At 33.9% G+C, this 18047-nt stretch overlaps 1 protein-coding gene and 1 pseudogene across 10 annotated transcripts in view; both read left to right on the forward strand.

The window, feature by feature from the left end:
* Positions 1 to 18047, forward strand: part of CCDC102B (coiled-coil domain containing 102B) — a 368750-nt gene that overhangs the window by 135082 nt on the left and 215621 nt on the right. For all 10 annotated transcript variants that reach the window (XM_055102590.2, XM_055102591.2, XM_008952665.5 and 7 more), the window contains one exon: positions 17411 to 17527. In XM_055102590.2, the coding sequence (XP_054958565.1) occupies positions 17411 to 17527 (117 nt within the window). The remainder of the gene's footprint in view (positions 1 to 17410; positions 17528 to 18047) is intronic.
* LOC100991912 (succinate dehydrogenase cytochrome b560 subunit, mitochondrial-like) lies at positions 290 to 10926 on the forward strand (annotated as a pseudogene).

The raw sequence follows: 18047 nt of genomic DNA on the forward strand, positions 1-18047 counted from the left end.
ATGTCATATGTGACGGGAGAGTTAGGGAATGTATTAACACATTTTAAGATACCCCATTAGCAAAAGATTTTATAAGAAACAGTGTTTCCAACAGTAATTTATTTGCATAAAAAGTAAGCAGCATCACATGTTCAAGCCCCATTGCAAGATTGATACACAGAGTTTGAGGTTAGGAAATTCGTCTTTGAACCACATGCTCAATGTTTAACTTATGAAATATGTAAAGAGGTGAGAGAGTAGGGTTTTTGACTCTTCCTAAGATAGGGGTGTCAATAAGATGAATTAAGAGATGAAAGCTCTTGTTATGTTTTGGATCATTTGATTAAGAGTGCTCCAAGCAGAAACTCTCTAAGATTTAAAATTTAGTTAGAAGGCATAAATGCTGTAATCCTTCTGAATAAAACAACCTTTGTTCTTTACATATTTTAACAGATTTACTGAAATATAATTCTCATATCATACAATTCACCCACTTAAAATACAGTTAAGTGGCTTTTAATATATTTACAGAGTTGTATAACTAATACCATAATCGACTGTAGAATATTTTCATCAGTCCAAGAAGAACTCAGTATATATGAATAGTCACTTCTTCTTTCTCTCCAGCCCCAAGAGCCTGAGAATACGATTAACTAATTTTATGCTGTAGATTTGCCTATTCTGGGCATTTCATAAAAATGGAATTTTGTGACTTTCACTTTAGGTAGGTTTTCAGAGTTCCTGTAATCTGCTATGATAGCACTTTTTTCTGCCACAACTCAATAAAGAACATATACATGATGTTTTTTTGAAAACCAAATAGCTTACTTAAAAATATATTAAATGGTGTAATTTTCTCTTTCCCATAGGAAAAATTCAGGTGTGTTAGTCATGTCTGAGGCAAGAAACAAAAATTTTTAAATATTATTTTTCTTAAGTGAAAACTTTAGATTTGGCAGGAATACAGGCCACTTTCTCGTGTTTGGTAGAGAAGGAATGAGTGAGAAAAAAATACATTTTAATTTCCAAGGCTTTGCAGAAATGTAAGATCTTTCATTGTGACCATAGTTGGCGCTATTTCTTTTTTTACTTGATAAAGTTAAATCACATACTTTAACTTCATAAAATATACCCAAACATGAATATTTTTCTTTAGTCTTATATTGCAGTAATTATCGTACAGCTTTAGGCAATATTTAATTAAGAAATAAATTATGTTAATTCTTTTAAAACTCTATTTTTTCTATAGGAAAAATGTAAAACATGCTTTTCTTCCAAATATCATTTTTTTCTTCTCTTAAGACACACGGTGTTGCTCTGTTGCTCACGCTGGAGTGCAGTGGCACAATCCTAGCTCACTGAAGCTGTAAACTCCCTGGCTCCAGTGATCCTCCCACCTCAGCCTCTAGATTAGCTAGGACTACAGGCATGTACCACCACAACTGGCTAATTTATAATTTTTAAAATTTTTGGAAAAGGGGTTTTCTCACTTTGTTACCCAGGCTGGTCTCCAACTCCTGGCCTCTAGTGATCTTCCCACATTGGCCTCCCAAAATGCTGGGATTAAGGGTGTGAGCCACTGTGCACAGCCCCACTAACATTCATATCCTATTATTTCAACTTTTGTATTAGGTGAAGGACTCAGGGTCGTGGGGCAGGAAGAGAGAGGGAGCTTATAGAATAATCTATGAAGTTTAAAAAGTTTGTAAGTGATAAATTAAAATGGTATCACTTTCAAATATATATCTTGAAGATGTTTCTACATGGCATTTTCCTAAAATCACAATAATGATTTATTTATTTTATAGCTATGATTGATTTAAATATTATGGATGAAAATAAAGAACTTTATATGTGTTTTTTATATATACACATATATTGTGTATATATGCATGAATGCACACATTTATACTCACACTTATACAGCATACACACACATACAGTGTATATATATACACACATATACAGTATAATGATCCATTCTTTATTTTGTTTTGTCTGTTTTCTTTTAAATAATATATTTATATATAATATATTTATTTAAATATATATATAAATATATATTTATATAAATATATAAAAATATATGTTTATATAAATATATATTTATATAAATATATAAAAATATATGTTTATATAAATATAAAATATATATAAATATATGTTTATATAAATATATAAATATATGTTTATATATATATTTAAATAAATATATTATATATATAAAAATCTATATTTATTATTTAAATATATAAATCTATATTTATTATTTAAATATATAAATCTATATTTATTTAAATATATAAATATATATATTTATATATAAACACAAATCATTTTTATAATTTATACCTATTATCCTACATTAAAAAATTATTGTAGACTTTATTTTTGCATATACATTTTTGCTTTCTTTCCTGTTCCACTTACCTTGTATCACTCACTGCAGATTCCTTTATCTTGCTAATGCTCAATACAAAACCATATGCCAATATGTATGAATAACTATATACTTATATACTCATAGTGTATGTGTACATATAACTAAAGACAAATATGTACAGATACCTATAGTGTTTTGTAATTTTCATGTACTGGATCACATGAATGGTTTTCTTACTCAACATCTCATGGCCAAAACTCCAAGGAAACTAGTGACGTTGAATGGCTTCAGAATGTTTCACAACGTGATGATTCCACAATTTATTGAATTATTTTCCTAATGGTGCACATTATCCTTTTTTCCGTCTTTTGTCCCTGTGCACAATTTTTCAGTAAATGACTTTGTGCATGTATCGTTACACTCTGAAGTTTTTATTTTTAGTCTTTTCTTTTTTGTGTACCTCAGTTTAAGGTATGATGAGTGCCTTCATGCTAATCCACTTCAGGAAATCTAATCTCAGGTTTTGACTTAATCTATCTGGGATTCTCCCCACTGTTCTCAGAAAGATGTCTCAATTCTGGAGAGGAACATATTGCCATAGACCTGAAGACATCTAATCACTTTTGTTACTTGTGATGTCTGCACATGGTGTGCCCCCACCAGGCAACAACTGATCTATTTTCTGTCACCATAGATTAGTTTGCATTTTCTAGAATTGTATAAAAATGGAATCCTACAGTGTTTACTTTTTTCTTCTATCTTCTGTTACTTAGCATACCTGCGTAGAGATTCATCATTGATGTGCACATCAAATTGTCTTTTTTTCTCTGGCTGTTAACACTTTTTTCTTGATCACTGGTTTAAGCAATTTGATTGTAATATACATTTACATGATCTTCCTATTTCTTATGCTTGGAGTTTGTTGAAATTCTTGGATCTTCAGGTTTCTACTTTTTATTATATTTGGAAAATTTCTGGTCATTATATTTTTCAAATATTTAACTTCCCCTCCTCTTTGCCAGGAACTCTATTTACAGTATATTAGGTGGCTTGAAGTTGTTCTGCTATCTGTCCATTGGCAGTCATTGAGTTCTCACTAGGGTGGGCTATTGGAAAAGTACTGGAGGATGTTAGGGAGTTTTGATCAATGGGTTGTATCCATCACTTTGAGGTATGCCTCAGTTTTCCAATGTTATTCTCTGTGATTTGGCCATCTATCTTTGCTAACTGGCACCCATTGAAGTAAGATTTCTACCTTGCCACAGAGAAAGGGAGAAATAGGATCATTATCTTTTGTAATACATACATTTTAAGGAGATGGCTTTCAGATCTTTGGAATAAATATTTCTGGGATATAAAACTGTCAAGAAGATGGGAAAATATTTATTCCTTAAAGGGGCAGAGAAATAACTTGCAAGTTTTTGTTTTTCTTTTTAAAAATACATGCTCCAAGAAAAGGGAAGTCAGGGCCTATAGTCACAAGTAAATATGTCTGAAGTTTTGTCAAGCTAAGAGGAACATTACGGTTTTTTTGACGACTACCATGCTTATTTTATCACTTGTGCTTTTTTTCTGGAGCAGTTTAAATGTTTTTTTTTCTCTGCACTATGTATCATATTTTTCTATTAATTTGCATGACATATAAGTTTTGACTGGATGCTTGTAATTATGAATTTTACCTTGTTGGGTGCTAAATATTTTCATCTTTTTATAATTATTCTTAACCTTTGTTCTGAGTACTAATTCCACTACCTGGAAACGTATCTTTCATGTCTTGAAGCTTTTAAATCTTGTTAGATGAGACCAGAGTAGCATTTAGCCTTGGGCTATCTTACCTACTGAGTACTGAGAAAGAAACATTTGGATGGAGTACTTTACCTAATGGACTGTGAATTATGAGGTTTTCCACTCTGACTGTTGAGAACAGGGGTGATTATCACTGGCCTTGTGTGAATCCTAGAGGTTGTTACTTTTAATTCTTTTAGATGTTAGTTTTCTTACAAGTATGCACTGGTCACCACCCTACTGAATACTCTGTGGGCCCCCAGGGTTCTCTCTCTGATGGTGCTCATCTTGGTGAGCACTTTGCTAGACATTTTATTTGAAGACTATGACTAAGAAATAAAATTATTTGTTGTGATTCATTATCTTAAGCTGTTAGAAATAAATAACTCAAAATTTAAGGGAAAATCAGCCATATTTTTAGATTAAAAATGGAATAATAGAAAGCGATTGATTTCTAAAGGAGCTAGGTATTTGCCAATAATTTTACAGAATAACTTATTTCTACTGATTGAACAAATTTATATAATCATCTCTCTCTAAATGTGTATGTTATAGATTGATAAACAATCACATAAAGTACCACACATCATCTTGTATTTCCTTATTAGATATTTTATTTTATCTGAAATATATGCTAGATAACTTCTTGATAAAATACAAATTACATTTCTCAGATCAATATTCTGTGCAAGTCATAATGAATTATCTATTGACCATGTGATATCCTTTGTAACCTTGTGGATATTTCTGTTAAGAAAAATAGATAATTATTTAGGACTCTAATTGGCTTTTTCCTGGCCTTTCAGTGACTCTGTGGACAAAAATCAGCCATCAGCTAAAATGTGTAACCTTGGATTGTTGAAACAGGCACTGAACCCTCACTTTAATGCAATTGAGTTAGGTATTACAAAATGGCAGTACTGATTTAAAAAAACCATTTGAACCATTTATAATAGACACAATAGGGATGTGTTACTTTTCATATTTTTTATTTATAAAAATTTTATGATTCAGTAGTTCAGCTCTTACATGAACTACCATCCATATTCATCTGCACCCCCACAACCATATATAGAAGCAAAAAGTTAGCCTCCTATTACATGTATGTTACAAAGTTCTATGTCAAAGAGTAATAATGTCTTCAAGAGATGACAGGTTCTGTTGGTGAATTACTAACAGGCAAAAAAGCTTTAGACTAATAGATCTTGCTCTTTAAGATAAACCAGAAATCTTTATGCTGGGCTACTCTCCAAGTATGCCTATAAATAGAGAGTGGGCATAGAGTTTACTTTTTAAAAGGTTTTATTATGGAAAACTTTGGCTATATACAAAAATAGAAAGAATACTATAATGAACCCCAACGTTTCCATCAGCCATAATTTAATCATTTTAATCTCATGAACAGTACTTTTTGTCCATATTATTCCCATCCTCATGTCTACCCTACATTATTCTGTCTGGAAGTATTACAGCATGTGTCTCAAAACATAAAGACTTACTTATCACTAAATATAACAATAACATTTTAAACCTAAAAATTAAAAATAATTTGCTAATATTAAATATTTAGTGTTCAAATTTTCAATTTACTAAGAAATATGATTTTAAAATCATTTACTTTATTTGAATCAGAAATCAAATAAAGGGCAGACATCTTGATTGGATATATATTTTAAAGTGTGTTTATATATATTTATATCTATTTCTCCTTTTTCTCTTTTAATAATTTATTAATTAAAAAAACTAGATCATTTATCCTGTAGAGTTTTAATTTGCAATGCCCTATACTGTAGCATTGTTTGCTATTTTACTCTATCCTCTGTGTCTCCTACAAAATGAAAATAGGATTTAAAGGGTTTGGTTTGAATCAATTTCAAGACTTTTTCATAGAAATGTGTCAGTGTGTTTCCCTATTAGGAAGCACATGATATATGATTGTCTCACTGTGGTATTAGCAGACTGATCCTCATTGCCTAGAACCATAGATGAATCAGGAGTTGCAAAGCTATAATTTTCCAGCTCAATTATTTCTGCCCAAGTTATTATTTGGAATATTTAAATAAAGAGAACTTCATCTCATATAATATTTTGTTCATTTAAATAAGTCAGGACACATAATAAATTTACATTCCCCCCAACCCCGCCATTTCTTTAACCAAGTAACAAAATAATGAATTGGATGACTACCATTCTTCAATGTTGGTCAAATTTGATAAATTTTTCTTTTTTTAGTATCAATATTAAGACATGGATTTAAACTCATTGGATGTGTTTCAATCTATTACTCTCTTATGCTTACTGATATTCAAAAGCTACCATATTTAGAACTCAGGAACCTCTTTATATTGTCTATTGAGTACAATTGACGTATTAGTAATAATACATCAATTTTTTATAGGTTTCTCACTTCACAGAATGACAAGATATACTGGAATCATCCTGTTTCAGACCTGGGTAAATCAATTTCTTTAGAGTCCAGGGTTCTTTCAGTGGGAATTATCTTAAGATCACAATCTGTGCATACATATGTGCATTGCTACTGAGATGGTCATTATTTCTAGGCCATTTCAGTGGAAAGACTGGGAAACATTGTAAATATGTTGAATTATTTTTGCCTCTCTTTATTGGTCATAGTTTCTGAAACCCTTTTTAATCTATCTTCATTACTTTTGGATTTTAGCATTTTATTTATTTCCATCTTTCCTCAAGGAATCATCTGTTGCATTAATTTGCTCTTCTGTTCCTTCTAGTTTATTCTGAAACAATTTTTCTTTTCCTATATTTTCTAGTCTTTCAATATAGAAGAGACAGAAAAGTACAAAGAAGAAAACAAGAAAGGTCACCCAGAGAGAAGCATACTGAGATTTTTGTGTACAGTCAGCTCATTTAAAATACTGATATTGGGATCCTACTGCTGCCTGCTTTTTCATTTTTCATGAAAATAAAACCTGACCTGAAGTGTAATGGTTTTTTCTTTTATTTCTAATTCTTTCCTGGGTACTGTTACATTTTTCTAATTCTTGGTTTTCCTGCATCATATTATTTATTGTTTTAATAATTTTGTTTCAAATGCACTAAAAATTAGTTCTGTTTTTCTTTTTCTATAGTGGGCATATATCTTCCACTACTTCATTGTCAGTAGCATACTTTCACTATCTTTGAAACATTATTTTTATCCTTCTGTCCTTAAAAAGATCATATATGATTCAACTATCATTGTCTTCTGTTGCTCATTATTACATGAATTAATTTTTGTACTGATAATAAAAAGATACTGAATCTAGAAACATTTTCTGGCTTTACTGCTCAAGAGCTGACTATTCTTAATATTTTCATGAAATGTCCAAAATATTCCTTATTCTTTCCAAATATTCCTTGTTCTCTCCAAAAATGCCTGGCTCTGCCCCATACCCTACTTTTATCTGGATTATTTCTTTTCTCTGCTTGTTTTGCCACTATTCCTATCAATATGAATTCTATTATCAGTATTCTCCTCTCAGTAGAGGGTGTGTTTTTGAAGGAAGCTTTGTGTTTTCTGTTTTGCTTTGTTCTGTTTATGAGAGTATACAGGATTAAAATTGTCCTAGTTCTTTAGACTTTACCACAAGCCTCTTCTATTCACTCACAAATCAGGTTGTGTAAAAATGTGTGAACTCTCCTAGTCTTATTTACTGTTTTCACGTTGGCCTGACACATTTGTCAAGGCATGACTATTGCCAACTTCAGGGTTCTCATATTCTCACTTCCTGTTCCTTTTCTTATATTTTCGCAAATAGATGCTGATCTTCTGCAATTCATGAAGTGTCAGTAGATTTTCTTAACCTACTTGTATCTTAGGGTTCATAGGGATAACTTTTCTCCTCATTTTGTTATAGGCATCTACAATTTTGATTTTGTTAAGTTCACTGCTCTGACTGGTTTTATGGAGAGATTTGCAGACTTTTGAATAATTACCATCATCATACCACTGCCATCTCCCTATAATTCCTCACAGGAATAGGTGTATATTTTTTAATTCCAGATTCACAACTTCCATATATGGTTATTCATAAATTAATCTGCCTAAGGAAGTACTTTGCAAGCAAGTTTTCCTCTCCTATATTACCTTCCATCTGCTTTTCAAATGAAGGGCATACACATCTCTTTTTCTCAGTATTATTTTGAAGCATTTTGCCAGAGTGGAAAAACACGTGGGAGTATTTAACAGAGAGATATGTTGAAATACTGTTGTTGAGAAATAAACTAATCAATGGGTCACAAACCTTTGGCATTTCAGGTGGTTTCTAATTTTTTCTTTATAAGAATATCAGAATATGACCTACCAGACTGGTCAGCTTATAAATAATTACAAATAAATTTTGATATTAGTTAAAAATGTGGCTTTGCCATATATTTAGAAGGATATTTAATAAAACACAACAACTCTAGTAAACTTAAACTTCTTCCATGTCTATCTAACATGTGTGATCAATTTTCTTAATGCCTACATTAACAAAAGAATGATAATTCTTATTTCATTCTATCAGTAAGTAATTTCATCCATGAACACACAAATTAATTGAAAAAAAGTTCATCTATCTCATTAAGAGATGAGTTTCTAGTAAATGATTAGTTTACATTTAATAATTATCCAAATATGTACTATCTTGTTTATTTTTAAGCAGTTGTGCACACATAACAATTATTAGGGTAATTCATCCCAAAAGAAACTTTTTAAAATATTTGGGGGGTTGTAGTAATAATAGATACATACATACTTTATACCCACATTTTTATGGCATATCACAGAGTAAAAACTTTCTCAAGTATAAACATTTCACATGTCATGGTATGATAATCTGGAGGCAATGGGATAATAAAAATTGAAGGAATAAAATAACGACATAAAATTGTAAGTAGATGATAGCAAATATCACATTTCTATGTTTTTAAGATATCATTGCTTATAGTAAAGTGTGATATAATCATTCTGTTTAAAATGTCAACATGTAGACTTTTGTCCAGGCCGGACACAAGATGGTTGTACTCTTGCAAAGACATGTTGGCTGTCCTTGCCTCTGAGCCCAATTTAGCCCTCTGCTCTGTATCAGAAAAGCTGCTCCTTTGGGAACCTTAGTCAAAAAAGAGATGGAGTGGTTCTGGAATAAGAACATAGATTCAAACCGCCCTTTATCTTGCCATAGCACTGTCTACAGTTTGGCCTCTTCCCATGACGATGTCCATTTGCCACCGTGGGTCTGGTATTGCTTTGAGTGCACGGGCCTGTCTTTTTGGTATGTTGGTGCTTTTGCTCCCTGGGAACTTTGAGTCTTATTTGAAACTTGTGAAGTCCCTGTGTCTGGGGCCAGCACTGATCCACCACAGCTACATTGGCACTCCTCTTCCCTCTCATGTATCACACCTGGAGTGGGATCTCACCCTTGATGTGGTACCTGGGAATAGCCTTGAAGATTCCACAGCTACATCAGTCTAGAGTGGTTGTCTTGGTTCTTACTGTGTTGTGGTCTGTAGGGCTGGCAGCCATGTGAAGAGCTGACGTTCCCAGCGTCATCTTTCCACACACTATTAAGGTCACCTATCCTCCCATTTGTCACTCTTGTCTCCAGTCTGGACAAAGTTCTCCTGATTTATTTAGATCCTTTTGGGCTTTCAGATCCCCTGGAGCTCAGTAGCAGTAGATCATAGTAGTGCAAAAGGGCCCAGATGGTCTCGATCTCCTGACCTCGTGATCCGCCCATCTCGGCCTCCCAAAGTGCTGGGATTACAGGCGTGAGCCACCGCGCCCGGCCTTCCCCTTGTTTCTAAATATGGAGTGGCTGCAAAATCTTCCCTTTTCCTGCCCACAGCTTGCCTACTCTGGGAATAGAAGCACTTATTCTCTCTCCATATTGGGCTCTGATTTGTGCTGTGGGTCAGCTTTTGGCTCCTTCTCCCAGAGACAGTGGAAACTGCCAGCTCTGTGGCCTGCATCCTGGGGGCTAGGGGTGAGACTTTTGGTGCCACTGCCTGTGGGTTGCTGGCCTAAAGGACAATTCTGTTCATTGGCCAGAACCCATGCCTTTAACACCTACACAGCATTATTGAAAGAAGAGAGAGGAGGGTGTGGAAGGGAATTAATCTATCCCAGCTGGAGGGAGATAAAGAGGGCTAGCTGGCCGGGCGCAGTGGCTCACGCCTGTAATCCCAGCACTTTGGGAGGCCGAGGCGGGCGGATCAAAAGGTCAGGAGATCGACACCATCCTGGCTAACACGGTGAAACCCCGTCTCTACTAAAAATACAAAAAAATTATCCGGGCGTGGTGGCAGGCGCCTGTAGTCCCAGCCACTCGGCAGGCTGAGGCAGGAGAATGACGTGAACCCAGGAGGCAGAGCTTGCAGTGAGCCGAGGTCATGCCACTGCACTCCATCCTGGGGCGAAAGAGTAAGACTCCGTCTCAAAAAAAAAAAAAAAAAAAAAAAAAAAAAAAAAAAAAAGGGCTAGTTAGTTGGAGCTGCTGTTTTGGGGAGAAAATATATAGCTTCTGACACAAGAGGAAAATCCAGACAATTATCATTGAGCATATTATTTCTCAATGATATTTCCTCTTATTGCATTTCCAGAAAAACAAACTTCTTAATTTCATGCTTCCAAGTCCATATACCATTTCTTTCTAAAACTGAGTTAAAATACTCATTTTATAAAAAGTAAATATTTAAAATTCACTAAAAATTTTATTTTTGAGATTAAATAAATCAACCATTTTAAGAAAAACTTTGAAAATTAAAAAATATATCAGCAAGAGAACAAAAGACCACTGAGATAAGTCATTTGACATCCTTATTTTGACTTGAAGAATACAATACATTTTTTATTTGTTAAAGCTAAACATAATTCAATGTATTTTCTACCATTCTCTAAGTTTAAGGGAGGGAATTAAGTAAAATCTACTTTAAGGGATTTTGGCTAAATTTTTTGAAGCAATGATCCAAGGCATAAAATGCTTCTCTGTGGCTTATCTGCCCATTTGAAGACTTCTCTGTGCATTGATAAATAATACATATTATTTGGAATCTTAACCTTGCTGTCACATATTTCTGGGCCCACTGCATTTGAGTCTACTCTTTGGACACATTTCCTTCTTACGTTCCTCACCTTTCATAAGAATATATTGCTACCAAACCTGACTAACTGTAAAATACTTGCTCATATACCCTTATGCTAATTGATATTCAATACTTATCCCAAGAACCACATTAAAAATGTGTGTATCAACATGAAGGCAATGGGGAGAGATAATAAAATTTATTGACCAAGGTCAATGTGATCACAGTTTCAAAAAATGACTCAAACTTGGTGTGAAGAAGAGATTTGGGGGGTGAGCATGATGAGGAAACTGTTATGAGCCTGTTACAGTAATCTAGGTAGAAATATTCACGTGTCCTGAGCTTGATGACGGAGGAGGTATGTGGATAGCTGAGAAATATTCAGGTGAAGGAAGTGGCAATGATTGATGATTAAACGGATGTTGCAAATGCCTGAAGACACAGGGGAGGTGACAGAGAAGGAGAAGTTAAAGATTTCTGACCTTATCAGCCAGGTGGCCATTCACCAAGAGAACACAGCAACGAGAAGAAAAATGTGAGGGAAAAAGACAGTGAATTTGGTTCTGAATAGGTTGAGGTTGAGTTGGAAGTGTTTGATAGGATTTTGGATTTACGAATGTAGAAAGGAAAGTTGAACAATGAGCAGAGAGATGATGGCTTAAGCCATGACAGTAGATGGGATGACTCTGGGTTGGGGCATTGAGGATTGACACCAAGCAAGACAGAGAAAAGGGAAAACTGCACAGAAATCCAAGCAGGAGGGAAGCAGGAAAACCATTCTTTGCATAAGCCCAAGGAAGAGAGTCTTTGAACAAGGGCATTGTCAACTGTGTATAATTCTGCCAAGGAGTCAAGTAAGGGCAGAACTGAATATTGTGTGGTGGAAAGTCTGAGGAATGCTGGTAGCAGAAGCGAGTGAGAAGGGTAAGTGCAACAGCTCTTTCAAGGCACTTGATGGTAAAAGGAAACAAAGAACTTGAGTGGAAGCTCCAAGAGTGGATAAAAGATTATCCTTTTTGTAAATCTGTTTAAGTTCATTGTAGATTCTGGATATTAGAAGTTTGTCAGATGGATAGATTGCAAAAATTTTCTCCCATTCTGTAGGTTGCCTGTTCACTCTGATGATAGTTTCTTTTGCTGTTCAGAAGCTCTTTAGTTTAATTAGATCCCATTTGTCAATTTTGGTTTTCATTGCAATTGCTCTTGGGGTTTTATTCATGAAGTCTTTTCCCATGCCTATGTCCTGAATGGTATTGCCCAGGTTTTCTTCTATTTTTTTTATGGTTTTAGGTTTTATGTTTGTCTTTAATCCATCTTGAGCTAATTCTTGTGTAAGGTGTAAGGAAAGGGTCCAGTTTCAGTTTTCTGCATATGGCTAGCCAGTTTTCCCAGCACTATTTATTAAATAGGAAATCCTTTCCCAATTGCTGGTTTTTGTCAGGTTTGTCGAAGATCAGATGGTTGTAGATGTGTGGCGTTATTTCTGAGGCCTCTGGAAACCATAATTCTCAGCAAACTAACACAGGAACAGAAAACCAAACACCGCTTGTTCTCACTCATAAGTGGGACTTGAGCAACGAGAACACATAGACACAGGGAGGGGAACATCACACACCGGAGCCTGTCAGGGGGTGGGTGGGGGGAAAGGGGAGTGAGAGCATTAGGACAAATGCATGCGGGGCTTAAAACCTAGATGACGGGTTGATAGGTGCAGCAAACCACCATGACACATGCATACCTATGTAACAAACCTGCACATTCTGCACATGTATCCCAGAACTTAAAGTGTAATCATAATAGTAATAGAGAAAAGATTATCCTTCGACCCTTGATCTCCCACACTCCCTCATCCCCAACCTAAATGGAAAGTATCCAGCAATTAAATGTTAATGGGGAAGAAACCAAGAAAATTTCAAGATACACGAGAGAAACAACCCTTAGAATGAGTTTGCCAAGTACCCTAAAGGTATGAAATTCCAAGTACAACTGAAATGATTAGACTTTGACTTTAGAAGAGATATTTTAGAAGAGATGTCTCTGTGGAGACATGCACATTTGTATATTTCATCACAGGAAGTAGGAGGTCCTTAGTTCCTATTTCTCTATGAAAGAAGTTGAAAGATCATTTGTTGAAAGTTATGGGAGAAATGGTAGATTTGGTGTTCGGAGAGATCGAATAATTCTACATGGTTAATATTGACTTCAATATTTGGTGCATGATTTCACAAAGAGCAGAACTTTGGAGTCTGCATTAACTATTTAATCCTTTTAGATCATTTTGAAGGTTAAAATGTGAGGCAAAATGAGGATAGGGTGTGTGTTTTTTTTTTTTTTTTGCCTTTTTGTAATTATTTTTCCTTTTCTACCATATATGAATAAGAAAATACTTTACATTACACAACACTTTTGTTTCTTAGACATCGTCTTCAGTTTTTTCCATTCCATGCTTATCTGAATATAGAATACATATTAATATATAGTACTGGTAATTTTCCAGAAGTGAATTATAGCAGGTATTTCTGAGATCAAGGATATGGCAAATTGCCTGGTTTAAATTTTCATAAACACGCAGTACAAACAGAGGATTTTTAAACAGTGATTTTGGAGTTATATTATGGTACAAACACAGGAAAAAAAGAAGGCTTACCAGAGAATATACTAAATAAATATTAAATAAAAGGACAGGAACTTGGAAAATGCTTTGTAATGCTGAGTAATTCACCTTATAGAGTATTTTCTATTTCTGTCCCTTTCAACTTAACGAATGTGATATATCAGCTGTGGATGACATTCATAATTCCACTAAATTAATCATTGTTAGCATCTGTAAGTCCACTGCTTTAAATTTTTCAGCTGCTAAATAGATTTTCTTTACAAATCCATTAATCTAAACCTAAAGTTGAAGAGGCAAGTGACAAAATTAAGGTTATTTTGAGTCCAAAGCATAATTTTAAAATGTTCAAAGTAATTCTGTTTTTAAAGGAGAAAGTATAGTTGTTTAATTAATCTGTTCATCAATTTTCCGTGCTATATTGTTTTAATGGATTTAGTTGTATAATATTTTATTTATTACTTATTATTTTTATTTATTTTTTTACTCCTCCATGCCTAGAGTATACAAGTAACAGTGAGGAAGCCAGAAGGTCTGGAGTAGCATAAGGACCACGAGTAGGAGATGAGGGCTGAGGAGTTATCGGATCATGTGGATAATAAGGACTTTGATTTATATAATAAGTTGATTGAGAAGCTACTGAAGAAAATTGAGCAGGAGAGTTTCATGATCTGAATTGCTTTTTAAAAAGCTTTATTTGGTTGCTATCTTGAGAAAGGAAGTATGAGGCTGCATGTAGAAGCAGAAAGAATGGAGGCTATTAAAATAACCGAAGTAATAGATCATGGTGGTTTTTGATCAGAATAATGGTGGAAATGGAGAGAAGCCACTGGATTTACTATGTATTGTGAAGGGCAAGCTGATTTAGTTAGCTTTAGTTTGGATGTGGCATGTGAGAGAAATAAAGAACATATTCAATAATTTTGGGAAGGATGGTATTGCTATTTACTGAGGTGACAAAGACTGACAGAGAAACAGTTTTGAGGGAGAAGTTCTGAATTTGGCTTTCCAGTGTGTCAAGTGTGGGATACCCTTCAGAGGTGTTGAGTAGGAAGTTGGACATGTGCATTCAAAGTTCAGTGGAGAACTAGAGGCTGGAGACAGACACTTAAAAATTGCCAGCATTGCAGTTAGTTACAAATGAGGTAGGTGCACGGGAACTGTCCAGTGGAGTAGATCAGAAGCAAAACAGGCACCGGGACCAAACTTCAGTACACTCCAGTATTAAACTCTACTTCCCAGATAAATTTTTTTCTTTATGTATTTAAAAAATTACCTAGAGGATTATATTTTATTATTTAAATTTTTGAATTTGCTGTGTCCTTAATTTATGAGTCTAATATATTCTTATTTTTTTCTTGAAGATAGTGATTACAGTAGTTTTTTAAACTAATATTCTCTTTTATATCTTACATTGGATCCAGTTATTTCTCTCCATTTCCACCATTATTCTGATCAAAAACCACCATGATCTCTTACTTCAGTTATTTTAAGAGCCTCTGTCCTTTCTCCTTCTCCATGTGGCCTCCCTTTTCTTGTTTTTTCTTTCCCCTATAGACATTCTGTTTCTTAATCTCAGCCTTGACTATTCCTGTTTTTCTTGTTTTGTTTTGTTTTTCTAGCACTCTTATGTTCTTCACATGCCCAGAGAGCTTTGATTTTTCCACTCACAATGATGAATGATATGGATTTATTTGAGGTATTTGGTGTGGGTTTCCTTTGCTGTTGTTTATAAAAACTTGCTTTCCTGCCTCCTCTCTCTTTTGAGTGGTACAGTTCATTGAGAGTTCTGTTGACAATGGAAGGGTTTATTATTGGATTTAATTCCCTGTGGTTTAATGACAAGGTTTCAGAAGTTAAACGGGGGCATTCAGTTACCGAAATGAATTCGATATTCTTTTGGTGGACCTAAACCAAAACTGGTTGCTTTCATTTTTCTTCTGCTAGCCTCTGTTTTATATTCTTTTGGCCAGGGACTAATGCCACATTGTCCATTTAACTTCCATGATAGCGAGCTGGACTTGCATATTCAGACTTTCAAATAACTCTGTGATATTATCTCTTGTCCTCCTCCTTGCCTTCTGTGTGCTCTCTTTATGTTACCAGCTCTGAACATGGAGTCTTTCTGTAGTGTGTTGGGAAATCAGGCTTCTACCATTATTGTAGTTGATTTCTAGTATACTTGGACTATGACATTTTCTGCTCTTTCCTTTACTACCTCTTGCTATCAGTTTATTGCCTTTTAGACAATTATTTCAATGGCCTTTAGGTTTATAATTATAGATGCAATAATGGTTTAACACTCAGGTAATGCATTTGGCAAGAACTTTCTTAAAATTTGCTTCCTCCAGTTATTATCTTTGTGAATTTAGAAAAGTTACTTAAGTCTCTTAACAACATGGTTCCCTTTTCTGTAGAGGAGGGATAATGATAAGAATACCTAACATATAGGATTACTGTTAGCATTAACTAAGGCAATATATATCAAGTTCAGTTCCTGGGGACTAGTACATGCTTAATATTACTATTACTAATAACAACATTATGAATACTACTTTTGTATTTTTAAACAGATAGTATAACATTAGTTTTTGTATTTTAATTTGTTATAAGTTGCATACATATTATGGATGATGGAAACATTTACCTACATAGCTTAAAATATATGTCAGTACAACAAAACATAGCTTAAAATATATGTCAGTACAACAAAACATAGCTTAAAATATATGTCGGTACAACAAAACATAGCTTAAAATATATGTCAATACAACAAAACATAGCTTAAAATATATGTCAATGCAACAAAACATAGCTTAAAATATATGTCAATACAACAAAAACAGCATATATGTGTGCAACTACACATTTTATGTATTTATCAAATTTCACGGTTCTGCTGAAAATTTTTAATTTCAAGAACAGCTGTGGGAAAATAATCATTATTTGCATTTGTAGGACTTTTCTCACCTTTCTGTTTTTTTCTGCAGTCATTTTCTCTGGAAATTTATTGGCAGCTTTTATAGATGTTCTTCATATATTTTATCAGCCCAAGCAGTGTGTGTGTATGTGTATGTGTATGTGTGTGTGTGTGTGTGTGTGTGTATATATATATATATATACTTTATTTCCATTGCCCAAGTTTGTCTCTGTTATAACTAATATACTATTAATGCTTTATAGAAAATAGACATAAAAAGGATTACAGAGAATACTGAGGTACTAATATTCAGGATGAAAAGATAAGGGTTAATTGGTTAGTTTAGAAACCAGTTGGTCAATTGTTTCAGAGTTTGTGGAGATAACTGAGTTCTGCCTATTTTTCAACTGATAAATTGGGATTTATGGAGATTTGCTGATTTTTTTTTTACAGGTTGGCATTTTTGAACTACAAGTATAACAATAAACAGTTCAACCACAATCATTACATCATCAGCAACAAGCCTGCCAGAATCCACATAGGAAAAAGGCAAAACAACACTAAAGCTAAATGAAGGACTAATGTGGATTATCCTGTAACCACCCTATATATAGCATCCTGTGATTGTAATTTCAACTTTCTTTTTCAGTTTGACATTCTTCTTGGTCAACATAATGATGAAATGGAAGAACTGTCAGGCAATATAAAGGAAGAATCCAAATCTCAAAACAGCAAAGACAGAGTGATTTGTGAGTTAAGAGCAGAGGTAAGACACTGGGTAAAGAGTACCATATATATTAAAACATAACTGACTGTTGTTAAATGCCATACTATTTTAAGTAGGGTAACGGACGTGCCTTTGGTTACTTTATGAAAGTGAATGCTGCTGCTAATGTAATCAGCTTATATGTGATTTAAAAGGCTGTGGAATGACATTGGCCCATAACTAGATCTGAACTATTTGAATATTACAAAGATGAAATATTTGACTATGAAACTATCTTATAGCCAATACAAGTCTTACTGTGCATAAATATTTTTTAAAAGTTCAACCAGCTGCTGGATCATGTGTGTTCATTTATTTTCAGAACCAATGACATACAAGATATGTGTCATGCAATTTCTTGTGGAATTAACATTGCTGTTGGCAGCTAACAACAGTGAGAGATAAAATAAATTCATTTTTGTTATAGTTAATTCATTTCTTAGGTACACCAAGTAGTGAAAACACTTATTTTTCCACTCCTGCCACCACCAACAATAAATGAATTTTCGCAAATGTGTAA

This window comes from Pan paniscus, chromosome 17 (assembly GCF_029289425.2).
Source record: "Pan paniscus chromosome 17, NHGRI_mPanPan1-v2.0_pri, whole genome shotgun sequence".
NCBI classification, from domain to species: domain Eukaryota; kingdom Metazoa; phylum Chordata; class Mammalia; order Primates; family Hominidae; genus Pan; species Pan paniscus.